Source organism: Tenrec ecaudatus, chromosome 1, assembly GCF_050624435.1.
Source record: "Tenrec ecaudatus isolate mTenEca1 chromosome 1, mTenEca1.hap1, whole genome shotgun sequence".
Classification (NCBI taxonomy): domain Eukaryota; kingdom Metazoa; phylum Chordata; class Mammalia; order Afrosoricida; family Tenrecidae; genus Tenrec; species Tenrec ecaudatus.
Genome location: NC_134530.1, coordinates 89,491,075 through 89,517,811, shown reverse-complemented (window position 1 = coordinate 89,517,811; position 26,737 = coordinate 89,491,075). Strand labels below are relative to the sequence as shown.

Genomic DNA, 26,737 nt, shown 5'->3' with positions numbered 1-26,737 from the left:
GTTTATCTGTCCTGGATTCCTTGTGCTTCCAGGTCATATCTGTACCCATGTACATGCTCTGGTCTAGCCAGATTTGTAAGGTAAAACTGGGGTTATGATAGTGGTGGAGAGGAAGCATTAAAGAACTAGAGGAAAGTTGTATGTTTGATTGATGCTGTACTGCACCCTGACTGGCTTGTCTCTTCCTTGTGACCCTTTTGTAAGGGGATGTCTAGATGGGCTTTGGGTCTCCACTCCACACTGCCCCTCATTCACAATGATAAGATTTTTTGTTCTGGGTTTTGGATGTCTGATACCTGATCCTATTGGCTGGCACCTCGTGATCACACAGGCTGGTGTGCTTCTTCCATGTGGGCTTTACTGACAGGCCAAATCTTTTGCAATGAAAGACTCTTATTTTTATTATGACACCTTTCCAAATTAGTAATTTATTTTATTTTTTATTTTAGCAGTTTTATTCCCATATTGACATATAAGTCACATAACAAACAATTGTTTAAACATATTGACAAGAGTTGTGTTATCATCATACAATCAATTTTAGAATATTTTCTTCTTCAGACAATCTTATTGGGACATAATCCATATATTACACAATTCAAGAGTTCAATCATATCAAGAAGGGTTGTACAATCATTATCACAATCAATTTTAGAACATTTTCTTTTCTTGTGCTTCTTCTTGGCTTCCCATTTTCCCCAGCCAACTCTCCCATAGGCCCAAGACCATTAATTTAGCTCCTTGCTCTCTAGATTTGCCCATTCTGAAATTCATATTTCACATTTTGATTTAGAATTTCATATTCTGAAAGACATACAAAAACAAAAAGCAAAGAAACCAAAGACTAACAACAATAACAAAAAAAGTCGAGAAAAACCTCAATTGAAAAGAAAGCAGAAAATATTTAAAAACTGGAACAACTTTAAAATGTGTCAAAAGGGAGATTAAATAATAAGATGCTTACTTTTAACCTGACTGCATCTGCCATAATGTACTTTCCGATACGCTCCACAGAATAGGCAGGCGAGCCACATCCCTGTTTGTGCAGACGGTATTCACAGGAGGCCTGATCCAGGCTCTTCCCCTTCACTGTGTTTTCAATTGATACACCGTTTAAACGAGGTCAAAAGGGGTATCAAATAAGATGTTACAGGTTAACTTACTTTCATTTACGTGTATTTTAAAGTAGTACAGCACAACTGCTGAGTTAGTGAGAGGTGTTTCGTGGGCTCCATGTAAGGTTGAGGGGCATAGAGGGTGGACAAGGAGAGGGTCACCTTAGCGGGTAAGTCTTAGACCTCAGCCCTTCCTTGGTCAGGAGTTATATGTTTGCCATACCAAATAAAATCCCATTTAGAAAAAAAAGGAATTTATTGTTTAAGAACTATAGCACTTTGAAAACCACTTCTTTATTACATTTTTTCTTTAATAATTGCTGTAGCTCAATAATTTGAATCTATTTTTCTAATATTTTATTGGGGCTTTAGGATATTTTTGTTTGCAAGAAACAAAATGGCATCAAACTGGCTTTATTAGAGAAAGGAAATTTATTATAATTCAAACAGTGTTGGGCTAGCAAGCTTGTTACTCAGATTTTGTAACTTAATTGTCATAAGCATTTTATGAGATAGGTTCTGTTACTATTGTATCATAGATAAGGAAACTGAACTTTAGAGAAATTAATCTAAGGAAATGGAAACATAGGGACTGAAGTTATTGAGCTATGAAATGAAAAAGCTACTCTGTAGATAACATCCAGGCAAAAATAGGCAGGCTTAGAAAATGAATAATCCAGCTAAGCACACTCTCCTTAGAATAATCAGATCAAAACAACGCTCAGAAGGCCAGAGGAGCGAGAAGGGACGCTTGGAAATGGGAGACCACAGGGAGGTAGTGGAAAAGTGCTGTCAGTTGTGGGGATTGCATTCAATGTCATGAATATTCAAATGCACTGGTACTAAATTAATTTTAAAATATACAGATTTAATTGTAAGCACATATTAAAATATTTTCCTTTTTCTCAATTATTTTTATGCACATTTATTTTATTTTTAAGAGTTTTATTAGAACTTCATCAACATGACATACAGTTCAATAATTCCACCATATCAAGAAGAGTTATACAATTGTCACCACATTTAATTCTAGAACATATTCTCCTTCCTTGTACTCATTCTTGTTCATGTACCTTTTTCTTTTCTAACAGAACATCTCCAGTTCCACAACTTCTCCACTTGTTTTTTAGTGCCATTGGTTTTACTCTTCCCGTTGGTTAGCTGTTATTGATAGCCTTTTACAAATCACTGCACCACCATTCCCATAAACTCAGTGCCTCCTAAGCAGCATCTCTTTCTCCTCCATCCATGATTACCACTGGTCAAGTCTGGTTTCTTTTTTTTTTCTTCTTTTGTCAGTACAGACATTAATTTTAACATGAGAGGTGTTTTATTAGGTAGAGCAAAATTGATTCATTATCATAACTTCCTGTTCGCTTTTTAAGATACTAATTTTTCTGATTTCAATATTTTTCTTTTACAATAGTCTGTTTGGACTGCATAAGAAAGTTATCAATATGGTACACAATTTACTATCCAGTCATGACTCAGACCCACGGTATGCCGACCCCCAGATAAAGGCCCGAGTAGCCATGTTGTATCTACCTCTGATTGGAATTATCATGGAAACGGTACCTCAGCTGTATGATTTCACAGGTATTTACTATGTTCAAGACAGCATTTCAAAGCAGAGCCTAATGTTTAAATTCATTTCTTTCATTCCCACTGCCATCAAGTCAATGCTGACTCATAGCAATCTCCTGTGGTTTCCTAAGACTGAAACTATTTACAGTCTTTCTCCCCTGGAGTTCTTGGTGATTTTGAACTTCTGACCATGAAGATTGCAATCCAGTGCATAACCACTACGCCACCAGGACTTCTTTAAAGGGATTAGAAAATATCTCTTAGATTAAGATCTTACTGAAAATAATAATGAAATGTATACAGAAAAAGTAGTGTGGAAATTCTTAATCATATTACTGAAAAACTCTGGCTATTTGAGAGAATGCACTTCAAATGAATTTTCTGTAAATAATTATTTCAATGGATTTTAAAATAATGAACTTACAGCCATAGCGTGTGTGTGTGTTTTTAATACATGTATGTGTTTACCTTTTAGGCAGTAGATTTGTGTATTTTTGTACATTTAAAAAAAAATCTTAAATGCTTTCCAACCTCAGTCTCGGTTTACCTGAAATTAGCATTTACTTTCATAGTAGGAATGTTATTTACTGCTAACACCTTGAAGTTGTGTTGCTTTCTTAAAAGTAATGCCCACAAAGTTTTATGGCTTTTATATTGCATATTTAGAGTAAACTTAAATTCTGTCATTCAAGTAAAACACGAGGTTAGTAAAAACAGACACAAACACCCAGTACCTGACATTACGGAGAACAAAATTGGGTAGTTTTCCTCATTGATCAGTAAAGTAGGTTTCCTTACCTGAGGACAGACAGACATATTTGTATTATATAATTATTTTACTCAACCAGTTAGATTTCTCTACAGAACTATAAATTAACCCTCTCTAATTGCCACCTAGTTGATTCCAACTCCTGGTGACCCTACGGGGCAGTGGAATTTCTTCCAGGGCTGGGTGAATCCCTCTGGGAGGTGCGAACCTCCTCTTTGTCTAGGAGAGCAGCTGGTGGTGGCTAGCAGCCTGCCGGGTGGCTGTATGCCAGCGTTCCAGGGCGAGTCATCACGGTAGGAAGGAGTCAATAGTTCAAATGCCAAAAAAATTGTTTTTTTAAGATACCAATATAATCATCATACATATTAACAGGGTTTTGTTTTTCTGTTTTCATTTAAAGGCCAATGGAGAATAGGAAAAGGAATTGCATGTTCAGTAATTGTTGCTTGAGCTGTTTGAGTTTTTATAAGTCCTTTGAATCCTTTTTCTCCAGAGACTCACAACCAGCGAGGAAGACCCATGTGCATAGGCTCCGATGACTATGAAACTGAGAGTGGAAGCATGATCAGCCAGACCGTTGCCATGGCAATTGCAGGAACTTCAGTCCCTCAGCTAACAAGGCCTGGCAGTTTCCTCCTTACATCAACGGTAAAAATAGTTTCCTACAAGAATCATTTTGTGGAAAGACAAATATTTATAAGGATGTGCCCTTAAATCACAAAGGTTACTGTGTTCTCAAAACATTCAAACACACTGCCATCAGGTCAATTCTGACTCAGAGTGACCCTGGGAGACAGGGTGGAACTGCCCCTGTGCGTTTCTGAGACTGTAACTCTTTATTGGAGTAGAAAGCCTCATCCTTCTCCCACGAAGTGACTGGTGGTTTCAAACTGCTGTCCACACAGTTAAAAGCCCAATGGATAACCACTATGCCACCAGGGCTCCCCAGCTATGTGTTAACTGATGCAAAATTACTCTTGGGTTTTATTAATATCACCATTAACATTTCAAGAATAGTACCTGAAATGCAGTATAATCATATAAATGCATGAGTTATAAAAATCAAGATCAGCACCAAGCTGATTCCTGTTAGATGTAGGGCAAGTGTATCAGCTGCCTTCCCACTCTCCCGTTATTTCTGACACCAGCCATTCCTCCCAGGGCACTCTCTACTGCTCTGCTGGGCCTGTTAATTCATTGTAACAAAGCAAAACCCATACCCACATTTATGTGGTTTATTAGCAATCAGTAATCATCAATCTTCAAAATTTGGACCCATGAAATGAGGAAACTTTGGAGGCAAGCTTTCCTTGCTTTACCGGTCATTTACAGTATGATGCTTGTCAATGAAAAGCTTATCTAGAGAGTCATGGTGATCCAAAATTACAGAAGCAAACTTCCTTGTTTGCCCCTGCCTCGGTTGTCATTTCAAGTACACCAGTTTTCAGATACTGTTCACCATTTCTACGTGATGTTTTTCAGTGTCTCCTTTAATGCCACCAGCAAAGATCGTTTTCTCAAAAGGGGTGCCAGCTCTTTGAGAATCTTCTCAAAGACAGCCCTCTTCCATCCAACTGTGTGACCTTTCACACATGGCTGCATCCACCTCCACCACAGCAGAATAGTGACTAGCCCAGAGCCTCTGCAGCAGCACGCAGTATCCAGAGCTCCTGTCACCACACAGTGTGGCATCCTCCGTTGCTCAAAGGTCCTCAGACTCATCTGTTGTGTTAAAGCTCAGTCTTCAATGAAGAGCCCATGTACCTATTGGGGCTCCTTAAGAGACTATGATTTAGACACGATCCCAAAAGACTTTAACAGTACGCTTTCGTGGTGTTCGTGGGCAACTTAAGTTAATTTTTGCAAATGGTGTGAGGTAGGAGTTTAATTTAATTCTTTTGTCCAGGGACACTTAGTTGTCCCACTCCCCATTATAAGACAACTGATTTTTCTCTCAATTGTTTTAACTCTTGTCAAAAATCAATTAACCCCAAGTTTAAGGAGTTACTTTTGGGCTCCCAAATTCTATTTATTGTCTAAGGGACTATTTTTATGTTACATACTCTGATCAGCTAAAACTTCTTTTTAGCCTAGAGATGAAGGTATATAAATTTACTTATTTTATACCATTTATAAAGTGACTATTTTTTCCACATGCAGGTATATATTTTTCGTGTTTAAAAATTGTTGTATTGGTTTATAATTAACATCATACAATCATATTAAGAAGGATTCTGCAACCAATTGGGAACATTTGTTTCCTTTTTGTACCCATTGTTGTTGACTACTTGTTTCCCTGCCCTCCCTTTCTGTGCCCCCAGGTGATTATTGATCCCGTTACTGTTTTCATGAATCGATGCATCTTGTCTTTCCTGTACACAAAACCATACAAAGCAAGGACAGAAAACTAAAACAGAACCCAGCAACAACAATCATATAAAACAATCATATAAAATCATATAAAACCACAATCTAATAAAAAGCAGAGGATAGTAAAACTTTAGAAAAAATTTAAAATGGGTCCAAAGGGAGATCTAATGACAAAGTGCTACAGTCCAGTCTAAGTACAGCTACCAAAATCCATGTTATAATGCTCTGTCTTACATTAGGACTAGTCACATGCTAGTCCATGGACAGTGGGAATTCACCATGGACTCAATCCACTTAGGGACCCTGCAAATGGCTTTCTAGTGTTCTGCACACTGAGTATTAAGCATTTAGCCTTGGGTGCCATTCCCTCCTCTGGGTTTGTATCTTATTGTTTACAATCCTTAGATCACACAGGCTGGTGTGCTGCTTTTGTGTGGACTTAAGCTCACTCCTCATTTAGATGGCTGCCTGTTTTCAGATAAGCCTTTAAGACCCCAGATGTTATTTTTTATTTTTTTTTGATAGCTGAGCACCATCTGTTTTCTTCAACACGCTTTGCTATGGCATTCATATTTTTAGTGATCTCCTCCTGAGGGTGAATATTGGGCAGGTCCTATATTTTATTCTTTTACAAACGATTTACTAAAACTAAGGTAAGAACCGTGGAGCTAAAATTAACTCAAATATAGGATAATCCATGCCAGGTACTTTTCTATAACCTGAAATTCCTGCCATGTTGAAGTATAAATATAGCTAGGTTTAAAACTTTATATAAAATGGTTGCCATCAGTTTCAAGTACAGTCCTCAAAACTTGAAGGTCCACTACCATAGATGTAAGCCTCATCAAAATGCAGCATACTTTTAAGTTATTATTTTTATTTATACAAACTTCTCATACATAAAGAAGCATGTAAAGCATATACCAGTAAATGTATAGCAGTTGTGGACTCAGTGCTCATCTCTCCAGTGAGTGTATTCTGACCCATAGCAAGAACATAACAAATACCGTTGATGTCCCCTTCTCTCGTGCTCAATTTGATCCTTCTCTAATTCTTAATTTTTGGGCTTCTTAACTTTTAAACAACTCCATTAAGTTTACGTGGGAAAGTACATGGAGTATAAATGTGCAAGTTTACGAAAGACAGTAAAGTTAATATTTTGGTAACTAGTACTCAGGATAAAAAGTAGAAAAATGGCTTTCTTCCAAACCCTTAGCCTGCTCTTTCCCCAGACCGACTACTTACCCTCCACTTCTCTCCTCAGCACTTTATCTCGATCAATGTGCAATAACCTTTAAAAGTAATTGTTTTGCCACCTATTAGGCATCCCTAAACATTGTAGCTTTACATTATGACCTCAGTGTTCATCCATGATAAAGTATGTAACTATACTTGTTTTCATTGCCATATAAATGGTATTACCTGTCTATAAACTATCTATTAATAAAACATGAGTAGTTTTTTTTTAATCTTTGGTTGTTGCAATGGCAATCCTGCATGCTTTCTTTAATATGTATCCTGTGTATTGACACTTTCATTAAAGTATACTCCTAGGAATAGAATTTGCTTGACCATAGAATATGTGTGTCATCTATACCAGTATTGTTCAATATTTTTCCAAAAGCTTTATCCAATTTATATTTCATCTGCATTCTGAGAGTTCCTATTCCTTCCCATGCTCATCAGCACTTGTAATTGATGGCTTATGAGAGTGAATGCTTTTAAAAAATGTTTCTAGGCCATGTTGATGGTGTCTTTTGAAGTGTTCCCTCAAAGACTACATAAGTCATGTTAAGTTTATTTTCCCAGTTGCCTTACCCAGTTCACCCACTAACAGAAGTATACTTGACTTCTCTAAGACAAGCATGCCTCCTTGCCCTCCACCTCTTCACCTGAGTTTCCAGTGGGGTTTCCTTATCACTCTTGCAGGATTATCAGTTGATTTGGGGTGACTCTAAAATAATGCTATAAAGCAGGAACTGATTACGCTTCTCCTCTATCCCCCACATCCTGAGAAACTGACCCCAGTACTTGGGACTGACCTGAGATCAGAAGCCTGCCTTTATATTGATTTTTATCCTTATAGTAGTAGACTCATACAATATTTATCCTTTCGTAGTTGATTTTACTTAGCATGGTTTCCAGGTCCACGTAACCCACAAGGTGTTTCATGGTTTCATCCCTGTGTTTTAGGGATGCATAATATTCCATTGTGTGTATATACTACCAGCGTTTCTTTATCTATTCTACTGATTGGCATTTGGGGTGTTTCTAGCTTCTTAATTAAAATGGTTGATTTTTAAGCAATTTCTGTTTTACCGCTTTAGAAGAAAACTATTAACAGCCAAACAAATCGAGAAATGGTTACTGGTCAGTGTTTCTCATTCTACTATTTATTTTCAGAGTGGCAGACAACATACTACCTTTTCAGCAGAATCAAGTCGAAGCCTTTTGATCTGTCTGCTTTGGGTTCTCAAGAATGCTGATGAGACAGTTCTACAAAAGTGGTTTACAGATCTCTCAGTCCTTCAGCTAAACCGGCTATTAGATCTACTTTACCTCTGTGTATCTTGCTTTGAGTACAAAGTAAGTGGTCCTTATACCATTTAGCCAGAAAAGAAATATAATATGGAAAATGGGAAGAAAATTTTCTTAAAGCCCCTTCTTTTCTATTATTTTCATATTAGGGAAAGAAGGTTTTTGAAAGAATGAATAGTTTAACCTTTAAGAAATCTAAAGACATGAGAGCAAAGCTTGAAGAAGCGATTCTTGGGAGCATAGGAGCTAGACAGGAAATGGTACGCCGAAGCCGAGGACAACTCGGTATGTACACAGTATCTTCACCTTCTGGTGAGATTCTTTATATTACTTTGAACTATGTGCTGTAATTTATAATTGTTGCAAGACTTTAATGACAAATCTACACTTTAAATGTATAAATACAACTCTTGAATACCGATTTCTCTTGTGTGGATTCAAGTTATAACTAAGCTTCAAACATATTCCCCTATTTGCTTTGGATAGTCTCAGTTACACATTGCCCTGGTGTAAATATTAATAGCACCCCTTTCACTCTTCCCATGTTCACTTTGCATGGCAACTTAGCATGCCCTGGGTTTAAGGTGAAAGCAGAGAATGCCAGAAGGACATTGTACTGGGTTTATTGAACGCTGAGGCATTCGACTACACAGATCAGCAGAACTGTGGGTAGCCACGAGAAGAATGGGAATCCTCTAACACCTCGTTGTACTCATGCAGCACTCGCAAATGATCAAGAGGAAGTTGTACAACCGAGCAAGGTGTAAAATATCAGGAACGGTGCGTGTCGGGGTTGTATCCCCTCACCATCCATATTCAATCCATGCTGAGCAAATAATCAGAAAAACTGGATTATGTTAAGAAGAATGTGGTACCATGATGGGAGGATAGCTTATTAACAACCTGTGATATGCAGATGACACAACCTTGCTTGCTAAAAGTGAGGAGGCCTTGAAGCAGCCTTCAGTATGGATTATAACTCAGTGTAAACATCAAAATCCTCACAACTAGCCCAATAGACAAAAGATTGAAATTGTCAAAGATGTCATTTTGCTGGGAGCCACAATCAGTGCTCAAGGAAGAGCTCACATGATGTATTGGTTGAAGTCTGCTGCACACGACCTCTTTAAGTGTTAAAGAGCAACAATGTCACTTTGACGACTAAGGTGTGCCTGACCCACGCCATGGTGCTTTCAATTGCCTCATGTGAAAGTTGGACATTGAGTAAGGAAGACCGACGAAGAATGGATGCATTTCAATTGTGCTGGTGAAGAATATTGGAATACAGACTGCTAACACAACCAAATATTTGTCTTGCAAGAAGCACAGCCAGGTGATTCTGCTCCTTAGAGGCAAGGATGGTGAGACTTCAACTCAGGTACTTTGGACATTTCAGAGGAGACATTCTCTAGAGAAGGGACATCATGCTTGGTAAAGTGGAGGGGCAGCTAAAAGGAGGTAGACCTTCCACAAGGTGGATTGACACAATAGCTGCAGCAATGGGCTCAGCACAACAATTGTGAAGGTGGCTTAGGACTAAGCACTGTTTTGTTCTAGTTTACATAGAATTGCTATGAGTCAGAACTGACATGAAGGCACTTAACAATATCAACAGAGTTAAGCCAAAAATATTAGCCACAAAGTCAAATGTAGAGGGAGAACACAGTTTAATAACATTTTATGCCCTGGTTCTGATCCCAAGTCTCATCCCCATTAGCCATATTACTTTGGCTAAGTCACTTAACCTATCTTCTTTTTCCTCATTCGTTTGTGATTTTTTTGAGAAGTTAAAAAATGGTATAACTCAACTAGCCTATTTTTTTTTCTTTTTTTTGGAAATCATTTAAGAGGCGTAACAAAAACTCCAGAATTGTGCTGGGCGGAGCATTTGTCGTACGCATTTTCCCCTTTAGACGAGCATTGAGCTACTCGCTATGAGTTAGTGACCCAGTGGTATTCTTCTGGTCACAGTGAATTTTTCTGTAAAAGTAATTTCACTTGGACCTTGTTTTTTGTGATAGTTCTTTTAAGAGAATACCATGGGGCTGTGACATTTTATTTCCTTACCTGGTAAAATGCTGCAGAACCTGTTGTGATGTGGAGCACAGCTTACAAGGACAGCGCTGTGGGACAAACTCCAGTGTATGCGTGGTTTTCTCGTTTCAAGAAAGGTGAAAGTGTTGTTTGATTACAAACCTTATTCTGGACATCTGTCAACTTCCCGAATGTCCACTCATAGTGCATTTGGAGTTCTTTTCACCAGGTCAGACTGTTAATCAAACTTTGTATTTAGAGGTTCCGAAAAGATTGCTAACAGTGTGCAACAAAAAGGGCCTGGTTTATGGCAGTTGGGAGACCGATTTTGCCACCACGACAATGTACCTACTCACGCAGCCATCTCAGTGCGCAAAGTTTTGGCAAAAACATCATGCCTCTCATGCCCCATGCACCTTACTCATAGACCCTGCTCCATGCAACTTCTTTCTGTTTCTGTGAGTGAAGAGGGACAGGAAAGGACAGTGATTTGACAAAGTAGAAGAGGTAAAGAAAACCATGAGGGAGGTGCCGTCAGCCATCCAAACAGATGCATTTGAACAATGTTTCCAAGAGTGGAATCACAGATTTGATTATTAAGTGTAATGGAGAGTACTTTGAAAGTGATATGGTTATTTTGTAAAAAAAATTTACATAGCTTTGAACGGGGTGGAGAATTCGGGGGGGGGGGGGGGTTTGGTACCCTTCTAGTATAAATTGTAAGGTGACCTAAAAATAATGTCCTTGTGGCTGAAATTTCCTTTCAGTCCAGGAAATGACTTTGTCATCATTGTAAATGAAGAATTGTAATCCCTTCTTGTTGCCTTAATATATGAATATGTGAAAGTTTGCATACATATGTAGTTTGAAGACATTTTCATTGCTGTTTTTTGATTGGCATTAATGTAGTGGTGATTAATTTTAACTTTAATATCTTTTACATATATGTAAATGTTTGGGATTTTAGTTTTTATTTTTTTAGAAATAATTTTATTGGGGGTTCTTATAGCTCTATCACAATCCATACATCCATCCATTGTGTCAAGCACATTTGTACATATGTTGCCATCATCATTTTCAAAACATTTTCTTTCTACTTGAGCCCTTGATATCAGCCCCTCATTTTTCCCCTTCCACACCTTACGTTTGGGTTTTTAAAACGAATTCAGACTAGAGCTTCCCTTTGAAGGAATTACAAGAATAGCTTTTGTATTTGCAGTATATGTAATTTTCAATCTCCCACTGGGTTTTAACTTTGAACTCATTGTACACAACAATCCCATGGAAAAGTAAGAAAATTAAAAATTTTTTAAATGTTAGAAAATTAGCATTTACTTAGGTCATAAGTATTACTAAAACCTCATGAATGGTTATTTTCATTTTATGTTAAAGAAGTTGAAGCCCAGAGATAAGTAGCTCGCCCAAAGTCATAGAATACGTTGCAGAGCTAGGATATTTTTACTTCCAATTTAATGTTCTTTCTATTACATTCCAGCTGCTTTTGAGATTTCTCTTTGGAGAGGATGAAACTGTTAGTGATCAATATTTGTTATACTGTTAACTCAGTGACCTGAGTACAACTTTCATTGTTTAAATGCAAAATTTTAAGTTATACTTATTCTGGGAAAATTGTCTTTGCAATTCTTCTTTACATTTGGGCATTTAAACTAAGGTCACCTAGTGACAGACATTTTTAAGCAAGGAGGTGAAAGACTCATATGTAAAAAAAAAAAAGTTACAGATTGTTGCTGTGAACTATCCCAGCTAGTTCATAGTGACTGAAAGTGATAGAGTAGAAGTGCTGCTTCCAGTTTCCTTGTCTGTAACCTTTACAGAAGCAGATCCCTAGCGCTCTTCTCCAGCGGGTGAGAACTGCCCAGCCCCTAACCATTGTAGGACTCACTCTGTCACTGAGTCCGTTCTGACCATCAGGACCTTAGGAGAGGATGTAACTGCCTTGGTGAATTGCTGAGGCTGTTAAAAAGCCCGCTCTTTCTCCTAGAGTGGCTGCTGGTCTCACACTGCTGATTCCGTAGGGATAGCTGACCAACTTGTTCCTACACCAGCAGGGCTCTATATTTGAAATGTAAATAGGTCGCTGATTTTTTTTAAATGTCCTATAGAGACATATCTCTTTTTTCCCCCCACAAAATTTCTTATGGCTGAAGATTTTTTTGTCTTTAATTACAGAAAGCAAAAAAGGGAAAGGAAAAGCTATTTAGAGATGTTCTTTATTGTATGACAAATAATACTTTCTCATTTTTTAATTTTTATTCTTGTCATTATGAACTATTAATTTTTACTTTTATTGTTCTCTGCAACCTCTCAACCAATTTACAATCCTGCTTTTTTCTAAAAGGAGCAGTGATTTTCTAGGGAAGCCTGAAATCATTGTTCTGTGATGTCAATATACATTTCTTCACCATCCTCGATGCCTTTCCATTTATGCTGTTTTTGTGTGAATCCCTTTTATTTGCTCTGACACCTTAGTATCCACTGCCCTTCACTCTGCCTTCTGGTAACCTCTTGCCTTCTAGTTCTTTCCTCTATTTCATTTTACTTTCCTCTCGTCCTACTGTCATGTTCAGCCTTTATTTTTGGGGTCTCAGTAATTCCTCTCGTTTAAATTACCCATGATCAAGCCCTGCCAAACCTCCTAGACCCTCCTCACCATCGATTTTTGGTCTCTATTGTTCCCTTGTCTCTGGGTTTGTTAACACCCACTTCCTTTCCCCTACTTTACCCATCTCCCATGTGCCCCCGGAACTATCGTCCTGTTGTTCTCTCTTCCAGCTTGTTTATCCCACTCATCCCATCCAGATAGACATACAGAGACAATATGCACAAACACAAGACAGAGCAAAACAAAGCAACAATAGAAAATAATAGTTACAACAACAACAACAGCAAAAGCCAACTACCAAAAAAAAAGAAAACCTATGAATAGTTCAAGGTCTATTTGTTGTCCTTTAAGAATGTTTTCTAGTTGAGTCTGATGGGGCCCACACCCTGGTCCCACAGTCTATTTTTGGTGTTCCCTGTGCTCCCCTTGCTGCTCTGTTGCACACCCCAGTGTCTCACCTTGGTGTGGGAGAGGGGTCAGGGTGGGCACAATTCCCGCCTTGTGTCTCCAGTGTTGCCCTCCATGGTGCTATGGGTCAGTGAGGAATGCCGTGTCTCATGTTGGGGCTGGCCCTATGGTTCTCTCTGTGTCTTGGCTGCTCTGAGCAGAAATACTTCTGGCTTGGCAGGCCAGGATGTGCTTCACTCTTTTTTCCTCCCGCCTCGTATGCACCTGTGTGCTCTGATCAGACACATCCCTCTTCTTGAGCTGTAGCTTCAGAGCTGTCCTCTGAAATGAAGTCTTGGGGGTGGGGGGATTCTGTCTACTTAATTGGTAATGGGGCCGGCCCCTCAGGCCTCTCTATTGGTTCCCTGCTTCATGACAGTATGCTGAGTTCTTGTCTTGTAGCACCAGGTTGAAGTCTGGTTCCTCTTTCCCTGTGGAGACACAGTCAACATCCTCCCTTGGGTGGGTCAGTGCCCTGTTCCCCCAGCTACTCATGTTTTTTTTTCCCCTCCTTTTGAGTTGGCTACCATATGTATCCCTGGGTTTAGTCTGGCCCCTGTCATATTACCTGGAGCTCACCCCAGGGACGTATGGATACAGTAGCTTCTTCCCTATGCCCCTTTTGGATTTTTTGAGCTTACCTCAGCGGTCTCATGTAATACTTGTCCTTTTGTGCTTGGCTTACTTCACTTAGCATACTTTCTTCCAGTTCTTCCCATGAGGTGATGTGCTCCATGCATTCATCACTGCTTTTTAGGGATGTGTAATACTCCATTGTATGCATGTACCACAGTTTTTGGATCCATTCATCTGTTGATGGAAATTTGGGTTGTTTCTAATTCCTTGTGATTGTGAACTGTGCTGCAATGAACATTAGTGCACAGATGTCTGGCCGTGGTTTGTTTCTTGTCTCTTCTGGGTATATACCCAGTAGGGGAATTGCTGGATCGTATGTTAGCTCAATTTCCATCTGTTTTAGATATTGCCAAATTGATTTCCATAATGGCTATACATACCTTCAGGTTCACCAGCAGTGGACAAGAGTTCCTATCTCTCCACAGCCCCTCCAGCACATGTTACTTTCTGATTTTTTGAATTGGGTTCTCTTTGAGGGTGTTAGGTGGTATCTCATAGTTGTATTAATTTGCATGTCACTTATGGCTAGAGATCTGGAACATTTTCTCATATGTTTATTGGCCGTTGAGATGTCTTCCTTTTAGAAACTTCTGTTCAGATCCTTTGCCCCCCTCCTCGGTGGACAATTTTTTTTTCTTGTAAGTTAGCAGAGTATTGTAGATTTTCGTAATAAGGCCTTTGTCTGATGTGTCATTGCTAAAGATGTTTTCCCAGTCTGTGGTCTCTCTAATTACTCTCGGCGAATTCTTTCGGTGTACACAAGTGTTTCATCTTTAGTATATCCCACTTGTCAACTTGTGCCTCCTCTCTGTGTCCTTCTCTATTTCCTATAGGCTATGTATTTCCTGAGTCAAAGGTTTCAGATTTGTTCCAGTTCCCTCATTGGTAACCCTAATAATTTCAGACAGTATCAGTTTTAGATCATTTGTTGTTCCCTTGTTCCTGGGCTGGTTGACATCCCCCTTCTTTCCCGTCCTCCCCATCTCCTGTGCCGCTCCAACCATAAGTCCCATTGTTTCTTCTCCAGATGGTTTACCCCACCTATCTTATCTAGATATAAATGTAGAGACAATAATAATCACAAAAACGAAACGGAGCAAAACAAAACAACAACAAAAATGACAAAAGAAGAAAAACCTATAAATAGTTTGTTGACCTTTAGGAGTGTTTTCCAGTTGAGACTGATGGGGTGCCACGCCCTGGCCCCAAAGTCTGTTTTTGGTATTCACTGGGGACTTCATTGCTTTGCTCCCTAGTTGCTCTGTTGCACGCTCTTAGTGTTTTGCCCCAGTGTGGTAAGGTCAGATTGGGCACCATTCTCACACTGTGTGTCCAGTGTTGGTCCCCTATAGCGCTATTGTCAGTGAGGGATGTTGTGTCTCAAGGTGGGGCTGGCCCTACCGTCCTCTCTGTGCATTGCCTGCTTTGAGCAGAAATATCGTCCTCGGGGTTGGTAGGCCAGGATGTGTTCCATTCTTTCTCCTTCCCTCTTTGCGCGGAAATGTAATTAAAAGCAGAAATTTTCATTTGAAATGTAGCATAAAATGGATATGTATAGTTTTAACAGTATTATGTAGTATTTCTTTATGTCATTAAGTATGGAGATGGATATTTTAATGCAAATACTATTTTTGAATTGTTTTCTAAATATTTTTGGCAGAGAGAAGCCCATCTGGAAGTGCCTTTGGAAGTCAAGAAAATCTTAGGTGGAGAAAGGATATGACTCATTGGCGCCAAAACACAGAGAAACTTGACAAGTAATATGACCTCATGTTTTATGTACTTTAGGCATAAAAACATTAGAGAAGAAAAAATGCACTTACTTAATTTTTCAGTTTCAGGTTAAGGATGATTTTGAGTAATAGGTTTTCATTGTTGTAGAGTAAAGCAAATTATTGCATTGTACAGCTGACTTTTCTCAGCAAATCGCCTTAGAAAGTGTATTCAACTGTTTTCTGAGCACTGAACTAAATGTTTCTAGGGATGGGTACAAAATTAGAAAACTAATCTGTTCTTTTGGAGAGAAAAGGCAAAACTCTGTTTTTAGTACTAAGGCAAACTAAGAAACTGCTTTCCAAACCAACGACAAATGTGCATAAGAGATACAGAAATTGTAACGCGGTCTGTGACCTGATAAGGAGAACCATGTGTGCTAAGCGGGCAAAGTAAAGGGAAGGCAGCAATGCAGAGAATGGAGTGGAACAGACACTCTGTCTTTACGCGAACACAGTGAAATTTCTCAAGGCATAGCCACACTAAGGAACAAGAAAGGAAAGTCTTAATTCCTAACCAAACTGAGGAATCTGGTTGGAGAATGCCTTTGGCACTTACTTGCATTTGGGGACCTAAAGATCTGCATGTTTAATGTAAGAAAAACTGGAAATAAGCCCGTCTCACTCCTTAGTGACTGCAAGTAAAATTGCCTGGATTGAAATCGATCACCGGGCTGCATTTTCTCTCTGGAACACTTGTGATCACAAGTTGGTTTTTGAATAACTTGACTGGCCTGTAAAACTTGGTTTGCGTCAGACTTTTCTGGTTTCAGCACCAAGCGTCCAAGTGCTAGAGAACCCCTTTGTCCTATCTGAGGGCAAACCAGAGTGATTGGTCACCCTGTCTGATAATCATCTTACGCCAAAACCGTAGAAAATTCTCACAAGCAAATGTTGAGTCATATTAGCTCAAAGGACATAAGGACAGCAGGCCCCCTGAGAGCCTGCAGAGAGCAACTTTAGTCTCAGTACCATAGACTGAATTTGGAACTGTCATATTCTGAATCTAATATTAATGTGTTAAATTTCTTGAGCTTTGACCAGTATGCTCGCTTCTTTTCTCTATTTAAATTCATTGCTCTGATTGTTTTGGGTTGCTTTGTTTGTTTTAGAAATGACAAAACAGCCATATACTATATTATTATTGTACTACTTTAGTTCTGCAATTTTAAGATTTGTTTGCTAAGGGTATCTTGCTGTATTTTACAGAGTTCTCTGAAGACTGATATTTTCCTGATTCATTTTTTAAACCCAATTTTTTAAACTTCTTTAAAAGATCCCACTGGACATTTTAAATGCAAAAGATTGAGCACCTTGTATCTTCTAGTATAATTTAATTCTGAAAACTGTATCCTGTTTTATTTATCCTTAAATGGTTTATAATGTAATCTATGAAATATTATCTTTAGTGGTGACAGTTAAGATTCAGAAATACTGGTTCCGAGAACTTTGAGAGCATTTGTGCTTTCATTCTTTCACTGTGATTTGTGTGTTTTGTGACTTACGTATGGTTTCTCTATCTATTGCTTCTAAAAGGAGCTTTCGTCCTGTTAAGCACTGGGTTAAGCATTGGCTACGAATCACAAAGCCACCAACCTCTCTGGGGTAGAAAGATGAGGTGGTCTGCTTCAATTAATGTAAAGCCTAGGAAACCCTGTGGGACAATTCATTTCTGAGCTGTCAGTTGGAAAAGACTCAATAGCAGTGGATTGCTATGAAAACAGAAATGTCAACTGTCTCCACAGACCAAACTTAATTATTTTTTAAGTTTTAAAATCATTTGCTGCTATTATCAATAGTATTCAGGTAACCACTTTACCAAATTGTTTTATTTCGAGTGAGTGATTTCCTCTAACGGTTCACTGAAGAGTTCAATTATTTCCTAGGAGTAGGTTTATTAAAAATTTTTGGATTAAAAACATCGAGAAATCCTTCAAATGGTAAAAAGAATGCTACACATTTTGAATGTTGCTTTATCTGAAGCAGCTATTAATAAACATTCACATAGCACCACCTAGTGTCAGTGCCATTCAAAATAAAACCATGCGCTTTTCTTGCTTGCAAGCTGGTCATTTGTGGTTGAAGTGGCATGTAGGGCAGCACCGGGAAGAAAATACATGGTGGAAAAAGGAAGAGTAGAAGCCTTCTCCTTCATACTTTTGTGTACAAAAATAATGAAAATGGCTTCAAGTGTTATATTTCTGAACATTTTAGTCTTTTTGTTATAGAGATTTTTGATTTATTTCAATCGGTAAATATAAATAATATTTTATATTAGGTCAAGAGCAGAAATTGAACACGAAGCACTAATTGATGGAAACCTAGCAACTGAAGCAAACCTGATCATTTTGGATACTTTAGAGGTTGTTGTTCAGGTAAGCAACACACAGAAGAGGATTTTAATGTTCAGCTTAATACAATGAGTTAGAGGCAGGCTTTTATTGAGTCATGTACTTACATTTTCTAACTATAATTTTATATTTAATCTGTTACCGCAATTTCAACTTCTGATTCTAAGAGACTGATTATACTCCAGATGTTACTTCTAAGGCCTTGTTCTGCATTTCCAAATGTCCAGTGCATTTATCAGTCGGATGTTCTGCATCATACTACACTCAGCATACATGTGCAGTCTAGCGACACATCGATGTCCTTTGCACACCACAGCAGTCTTTCGGTTCTGTATGTGGAGTGATGTCCCTCAGCAGTCCTTTCCGTCCTTATTGTAGACCTAGTCAACAGTGAGAACTTACATTTGCTTAGTTTTTCCTGTGCTGGACACCGTCCTGAACATTTTACAAATATCAATTTGTTTGATCCTTAATGAAACAGTTGAAGATGTTAATGCCCTCATCCAGTAGATAAGAATCCTGAGGCACAAAGATGTTAAGTAATCACCCTGGATCCCACAATTAGTGAGTGGAGAAATCAGGCTTTCAGCCTGACTCGGGTCTCTCAGTTGTTAGACTGAGTGTGTGTCTCACCTGCCCCCTTCATTCCTCTCCCGCTTCTGCCTGCACTGTCAGGTCTTGATTTCAGCGCTACTGCAACAACCACCTCATGCTTGCCTCTAGGCTAATCTGCATGTTTCAGTGATGTTTTAAATACCTTAAATTTTACCATTTAAAAATTTTGAAATAGTAAAAAAATTCCTGGTTACCTAAGGAAACAAACAGGGAAATCTTCAGACTTTGAAGGGTCTGTATTCAAGGACTATGCTAGTTGAATGGCAGGACTTCATCTCATGTACTTGGGACCTATTCTCAGAAGGGACCAATCCCGGGAAAAGACCATCATGCTCAGTGTAGGCAGAGGATTGGCCCAAAAGGAGACCCAAATGACAGGGAATCCCTACAGTGGAGGCGCCAGTGGCTCAAACAAAGCAGCAACTATGAGGATGGCATATGGCTGGGCAGTGTTTCTGTTTCACATTCGTAGAACTGACACGGTGGCTCTTAAAAACACTTTGTTAGAATTATTCTAAGAAAACGAACAAAAAACCATTCCAGGATAACCCAAGATAAGCATTCAACTTTGACCACCACGTCCGTATTTTAGTTGGTGGGAAGGAAAAAACAACAAGGGCAGAGCACCCTCATTCCTTTAAGAACATAGCTCAGAGTGTGTCTCTCTCTTGGGTACACCTTGGAGTCGGGTTACCACGTACCTGAGCCCATTGTTGCAGCCAGCATGTCAGTCATGTCAGTGATGTGCCTTCGTCAGTCTAAATTAATATACTGATTTTCTGAAAACATATTTTATGCTTATTTTTTGCCATTACACTCCTGCTGTGTTTTCAAATTCCTTCCTGCATTTAAACCCTATCCATCCCCTGTCCATCCTCCCAACGCTTTGCCATCCTTGCTGCTGAGTCCCTTCTCTTCGAAGTTCTCCTGAATCGGCTTTCTTTTTATTTGTTTATGTGCTGTACTTCCCTAGCCAAACGGTAGGAGTAGCTCCATTTCATCCATTTTTGTTTTTTAATTGCAGACAGTTTCTGTAACAGAATCCAAAGAGAGCATCCTTGGTGGGGTGCTGAAAGTGCTACTACATAGCATGGCCTGTAACCAGAGTGCAGTTTATCTACAGCACTGCTTCGCTACACAGAGAGCCCTGGTCTCAAAAGTAAGTTGTTCATGCCTGCAGTCCTATCGGACCTTTTCTTTATTAACATTGTTTAAGATAGTTGACACACTCATTGGCTAATAGACTTGTAATTAAAAGTTAAATTGTAACTTGACCCTGTTGAATTTTCTTTGCTTCCCTATTAAGGTCTCTCTTTGAACTTAAAAATATATATTTTTTACTTGGTTCACATTTAACCGCTTTCTCATAATAAAAAACAAAACAAAAACGTACACACAAGAATTAGTCATTTTGCATTGGGCCTTTACTCAAGTACTCCCTCAGTGCAAGAACACTTTATTCAAATAACCTGGCATTCCATGATGCTCATTTTTCCAACACAGTTGCTGAAAACAAAATAGGTGCATAAGCAAATGTGGTGAAGAAGGCTGATGGTGCCATGCTTGATCAAAAGATAGAGTGTCAGGAGTCTTAAAGGCTTGAAGATAAACAAGCAGCTATCCATTTGAGAAGCAACAAATCCCACATGGAAGAAACACCAGCCTGAGTGATAATAAGGGGTTGATGGAATCAGGTATCAGGCGTCAAAGACCCAGAACAAAAATTCATATCATTGTGAATGAAGGAGAGTACAGAGTGGAGACCCAAAGCCCATCTGTAGACAATTGGACATCCCCTTACAGAAGGGTTGTGGGGAGGAGACCAGCCAGTCAGGGTGCAATATTGCACCGATGAAACATACAACTTTCCTCTAGTTCTTTAATGCTTCCTTCCCCCCACTAATGTGACCCCAATTCTACCTTACAAATCCGGCTAGACCGGAACATGTACACGGGTACAAATGAGAGCTGGAAACAAGGGAATGCAGGACAGAAAAACCCCTCAGGACTAAAAATGAGAGTAGCCATACCGGAAGGGGAAGGTGAGGAGAGAAAAGGGTAACCGATCACAGTGATCTACATATAACCCCCTCCCAGGGGAACAGATCAAAGAAAAGTGGGTGAAGGGAGACATCGGTCAGTGTAAGACATGGAAAAAATAATAATAGCTTATAAATTTTCAAGGGTTCGTGAGGGAGGATGGGGCAGGGAGGGAGAAAAATGAGGTGCTGATACCAAGGGCCGAAGTAGAAAGCAAATGTTTTGAGAATGAGGATGGCAACAAATGTGCTTAGCACATGGATGTATGTTTGGATTGTGATGAGTTGTACGATCCCCCAATAAAATGATTTTAAAAAAAGAATTAGTCATTTTGATATGGAAAAGGATCTGAAATTAAGAGCTAAACTTCAGTGTGGGCTTCTCTTGTGATGAGTTCGACTCTGAGCTAGAGGGTCTCTGTGCGTCAGGATTGACTTGATGCCAGTGGACTGGGGTCAGTTGTGGTAACACGTCTCTGGAACCTTTGCTGTAGGACTTCAATGTTGGTGTCATTTCTCTACAGTTCCCGGAACTGCTATTCGAAGAAGAGACTGAGCAGTGTGCTGATTTATGTCTCCGGCTTCTCAGACACTGTAGCAGTAGTATCAGTACAATACGGTCACATGCTAGTGCCTCTCTCTACCTACTAATGAGACAGAACTTTGAGATTGGAAATGTAAGTATTTTTTCATGACTCGACTCTGGATCCATAATGCAATAGAACTCCAGGTATCTATTAAATAGTTTCCTTTGTAGGAATTTGGAAATCTTAACCCAGGTTTAAAATGAATTCCTCAATTTATACTAAAAATAACATGTAGTGTATTGAATTAGACTATAAATATTTTAAATTTTGAAATATTTTAAATTTTCATTATTTCTGGTAAAAAGCAAGTAATTAGAAGGTTTAAACATTAATTTAAAAAAATTTGATACCGATTTATGATTGTGTGTCATAGTCTTTGAAATACCATTTTTAGTATTTTTCATTAAGTATGAGTCACATGCTATATGTTTCCTGAATATTTTAATCACGTGCCTAATGCATTTATTTTTTATCATTTATTGTTATTTATATAAGCATGTGAGGTTGTGAATTTGCCATTATGACACTGCTTTTGGTAACTTCTAGATTCTGTTATGGTTTTGATGTCTCATTGGTTCTGATAATATTTTCATTATCCTGTTTTTGTAGTTTCCTTATTAACCCAATGTCTGATCAGCTTTTTTGCCTAATGTTTTGATACTAACTTTTTTATATTTTTGTGATCCTACAATTTATATATTGTGTTCTTGGTGAGTATATTTATATATTCAAATAGTTTTTTAGTGTTCCATAAGCCCTTCAAAACAAATGTATTGATTATGTTTTTCAGCTTGTATGTATCCATGTTTACTTTTTGTTCACTTGAGCACTAAGGGAGGGAAATTAAACCCTACACATGCGTTTATCTCCTTTAGTTTCTATGTGGTATATTGATATTATTATGTAGTTTATTGATATTTATAACTATTAGGTCTTCATGTGAGTTACTGTATATACTCATGTATAAGCTGAGGCTTTGAGCACTTTTTTAATATAAATCATTTTATTGGGGGCTCATACAGCTCTTATCACAATCCACACATACATCTTTGTCGATACATTTTGAATCCAGTTTTTGTGGTAAAATGAGTTGCCTCGACTGAAATCCGGGTCGGCTTATACTCGAGTATATATGGTATTCTCTTTCAGAGTACAAAACCACTGAATTTAACATTTTTATTTTATTTGCCTGAAGTTTGCCTTGTATGATACTAAATTCTTGAATTTGTCTTTCTTTTTAATTTAAACTTGCCCTGATGACCTTTGCTTTTCGTCTCACCTTCTTGGAATGACTTGGAATCACTGTACATTAGTTGTGCTTCTCATACACTGCATAGAATTGAGTTTTGCCTTGTGATCCAGTTGGAAAGTTGAATCAGGCTTATTCATACTTGTTATATCAGATACATCTTTGAATCTTGTGCCCTCATTCCTTCTTTCAATATGTGTACTTATTTTTAATCTAGCAATATATAGTGGTGTAACAATTTAGGGGAGTAATTTTTTAAAAATCATTTTATTGGGGCTCGTACAATTCTTATCACAATCCATGTATACATCCTTTGTGTCATTGTACATTTGTTGCCATCATCATTCTCAAAACATTTACCTTCTAATTGAGCCCTTAATATTGGCTGCTCATTTTCCCCCTCCCTTCCCACTCCCCCTACCTCATGAACCCTTCAGAATTAATAAATTATTATTTTGTCATATATTACACTGTCCGACGTCTCTCCCTGCCTTCTTCTCTGCTGTCCATCCCTCAGGGAGGAGGCTATATGTAGATTCTTGTAATCGGCTCCCCCTTTCTACCCCACATTCCCTCCACCCTCCAGGCATCGCCACTCTTATCACTGGTCCTGCAGGAGTCATCTGTCCTGGATTCCCTGTGTTTCCAGTTGCTATCTGTACCAATGTACATCCTCTGGTCTAGCCAGATTTGCAAGGTAGAATTGGTATCATGATAGTTGGGGGGGAGCGGTATTTAAAGACTAGAGGAAAGTTACATGTTTCATTGTCACTACCCTACATCCTGACTGGCTCATCTCCTCCCCGCAACCCTTCAGTAAGGGGTGTCCGGTTGGCTACCAATGGGCTTTGAGTCTCCACTCTGCACTCACCCACATTTACAATGATAATGATTTTTTGTTCTTTGATGCTTGATACCTGATCAGCGAGTAATTTTTACCAAATATTAGAAAGTTTATATTTTTGTCTTCTATTTCTTAGGCCTTGCATCCTCAATTTAGGCAGCATTGCCCCTAAGTGGGAGGAAATTAAATAGTTGGCATGTTCACAAGTCCCGTAGCAAATACCATGCCCTATGGCCCTCCATGGGGTGTGGAATCACCTTCCAGAATATCATTTGGCCTTGGTTCTGCCTTCTGAGACGCCTGTGGGTTTGTACTTCTGCATGGTCTGGTTAAAATGACCTACCTGGTAAATGACAAGAATTAAATTCTTGATTGGTCAGACAGGGAGCCCTCGCTAGTAATTAACAAGCAAGGACCCCACCCATATGTAGTGGAGAGAGCTGAGCGCTGCCCTGGGAAGGCAGGACTGAGAGGAGAACAGCTGTCCTGATAAGAGCTACCCGTTAGAGTTCTGCTAAGTGGGAGTAGTAGCTAGGAGATGGCAAAGGGCGCATTTCTGTCCCCCAAATTGCGCTGGCCTGAGCATTTCTTCTTGGCGGAGAGAGAGACTGCGGAGCCCTCCTGCTTCTAGGGTAAATGTGCCCTTTTGAGCTGTGGACGGTCTGCGCTGGCACCCCTCCCAGTGTCTACGAATTTCTCCCTTTACATTCATCTCTGTTATCGTAGTTATGTTGGGTGAATTTTATGATTTGTTCCTGTGAATTTTTTAACCTAAACCTAGCAAAGACCAGTTGATCTGAAGTTCAGGGAGTTAGGTAGAGAGTCCTACATTTTTGTATCTACTACCTGTTGACCTAGCTCCAGATGTCAGGGATGAGCTGACTTGGGCCCAGGTGACTGGGAGTGAGATAAGAAAACTGCTGGGATCTGAACTGGTCAGAGAAGAGAAGCTGAGATTTCCACACGATGTGTACAGTGAGATATGTTATTTACCATACAATAGTGTCGGTGGTCTTAGTTTCCCTAAACTGATTTATTTAGTGGAACTGAGCACGGTAGGTTTACTGATTGCAGATTTTTACATTATCTGCGTACCGTTTTATTGAACAAAATCTCAGACCTATTTGAGAAAATCTTTTCTTCAGTTTTCATATTTCCTGTGAAGTCCCTTCAGGTATTATTTGAGGAGCATTAGTATTGAGTTCATAAAAGGTACATAAATATTTACAAAACTCAAGATGTACAATGATAGATAACTGATGGGAAGACTTTCAGTTTGTAGTTTGATTTCAAAGTCATATGGCAGGAGGAGGAATTTACATGTGCCTGTGGGCTGTCATTGACTGCCTTGTAGTTGCTCTTATAAGTATTTTTGTGTGCCTTGGGTTTTGAAAATTAAATAAAAATACTGTTTTATTGTACAAAATTATTCCCTTATCTATAAGATCAGCAGTTCAAAATCACAAGCTGTTCTTCTGGGGAAAGATGATGCTTTCTATTCCCATTACGATTTAAAGGTTTGGAAACCCACAAGGCCTGCCTTACCCCGCCCTGTAGGATCACTATGAGTTGCAAACAGCTTAGTGGCAGTGAGTGATCATTAATTTTGCCGACTATTAAATGAAAAAGTGTCAGCTCACAAAATCAATTTCTAGCAGTTTCAAAACAAAACAGATCAAGTCACTTCTGAATCACAGCTACTATGAAGGATAGAACTGTGCCCGTGGGTTTCTAAGACTGTAACACTTTATAGGAGTAGAGAGCCTCGTCTGTTTTCCAGAGTGGCTGGTGGTTTAGAACTGCTGACCTTGTGGTTAGCAGCTCAACTCCTAACCGCTACGCCACTACCAGTTTAGTAGTTCAAAACTACCAGCCACTCTGTTAGCTTTCTGCTTCCATAAAGAGTCACAACCTTGGAAACCCACAAGGACGGTTCCATCCTGCCCGATAGGGTTGCTATGCGTTTGAGTTTGCTTTATCTCGCCGCTAGTTAAGTTTAAAACTATTTCTCATGCCAAGCAAAAATTGAAAGTTAAATGTGAGCCCAATAAAAATAGCTTATGTTTGCAGGGTGTGTTTTCAGAAGAGGAGGTGCTTGAGTGTAAGATGATGATGTTCTCAATCAGATGGACAAGGAGCGAGATAGAACTTTCTAGGGAAAGGAACTGGCGCATATCCTCTGTTTTAAAACGTTAATAGTATAAATATTGACACTGAATTATATGTGGAGAAGTTGTGGGACTGAGAATGTTTTGTTGTGTATATTTTTGCCAGTTTATAAAAAGTAATTACATGAATCACAATGAGTACAAGAAGAAAATGTTCGAGAATTGTAGTGATGATTGTACAACTCTTGATAAATGAATCGTTGAATTGTCTGACCTGTGGATGAAGTGCCAAAAAATCTGTTTAAGAAAACAAAACTAAAAGAAATGTTAATCATAAGTAACATATAATAGAGTGCAGATTTTTGTTTTGTGAGCTGTACAACCACCCTTCTCACGCTATTTCCAGGCAGCACGCTGCACACACTACACACGCTACACACGCAGAAAGAAACGTGTGCTGCTCATTATTTGCAGAACATCCGGTAACTGGAAAGGCATGCAGGCAAGAGAAGTCGTTTCCAGTACTTCTTGCTGGTGTGGAAGAGAGTAGAAAGAGAAGGAATTGTGATTTTATTTATCAGTGTTCTCTGTCTCTACCAGATCGTTTGTTTTGCATACTGAATTTTATCCTCAGAGCTGTTGGGAGCCATTTGAGTATGCATGTGTCCAGTAAAAGGAGAATTTGTGTGTGTGTGTACGCGCGTGTGTGTGTTAGATGTATTATGTTATTTACAGCAAAAATATAATTAATATATGTTTATCTCACTTCTTTTTAAAAATGTGTTTTGCTTAGGACATTTTTCATATATATTCTTAAATTTTTTTTATCACTCTTCTTATTTTACCTATTGTCCTGACCATTTCTCTGTTACAGAACTTTGCCAGGGTTAAAATGCAGGTAACCATGTCACTTTCCTCACTTGTGGGAACATCTCAGAATTTTAATGAAGAATTCCTAAGACGCTCACTAAAGACTATATTGACATATGCTGAAGAAGATCTGGAATTAAGGGAAACAACATTTCCTGACCAGGTCAGAAATTATCTAGATAATTA

General features: G+C 38.8%; 1 protein-coding gene across 6 annotated transcripts in view; it reads left to right on the top strand.

Annotated features, from left to right (window-relative positions):
- The window catches only part of DOCK7 (dedicator of cytokinesis 7), a 223,108-nt gene that overhangs the window by 153,395 nt on the left and 42,976 nt on the right, over positions 1-26,737 (top strand). For 4 of the 6 annotated variants that reach the window (XM_075557038.1, XM_075557029.1, XM_075557063.1 and 1 more), the window contains exons 29-37: positions 2,542-2,711; positions 3,962-4,116; positions 8,242-8,424; positions 8,526-8,688; positions 15,777-15,873; positions 18,167-18,263; positions 19,879-20,013; positions 21,418-21,570; positions 26,556-26,714. In XM_075557038.1, the coding sequence (XP_075413153.1) occupies positions 2,542-2,711; positions 3,962-4,116; positions 8,242-8,424; positions 8,526-8,688; positions 15,777-15,873; positions 18,167-18,263; positions 19,879-20,013; positions 21,418-21,570; positions 26,556-26,714 (1,312 nt within the window). The remainder of the gene's footprint in view (positions 1-2,541; positions 2,712-3,961; positions 4,117-8,241; positions 8,425-8,525; positions 8,689-15,776; positions 15,874-18,166; positions 18,264-19,878; positions 20,014-21,417; positions 21,571-26,555; positions 26,715-26,737) is intronic. The other 2 variants (XM_075557046.1, XM_075557055.1) reach the window with 1 other exon arrangement.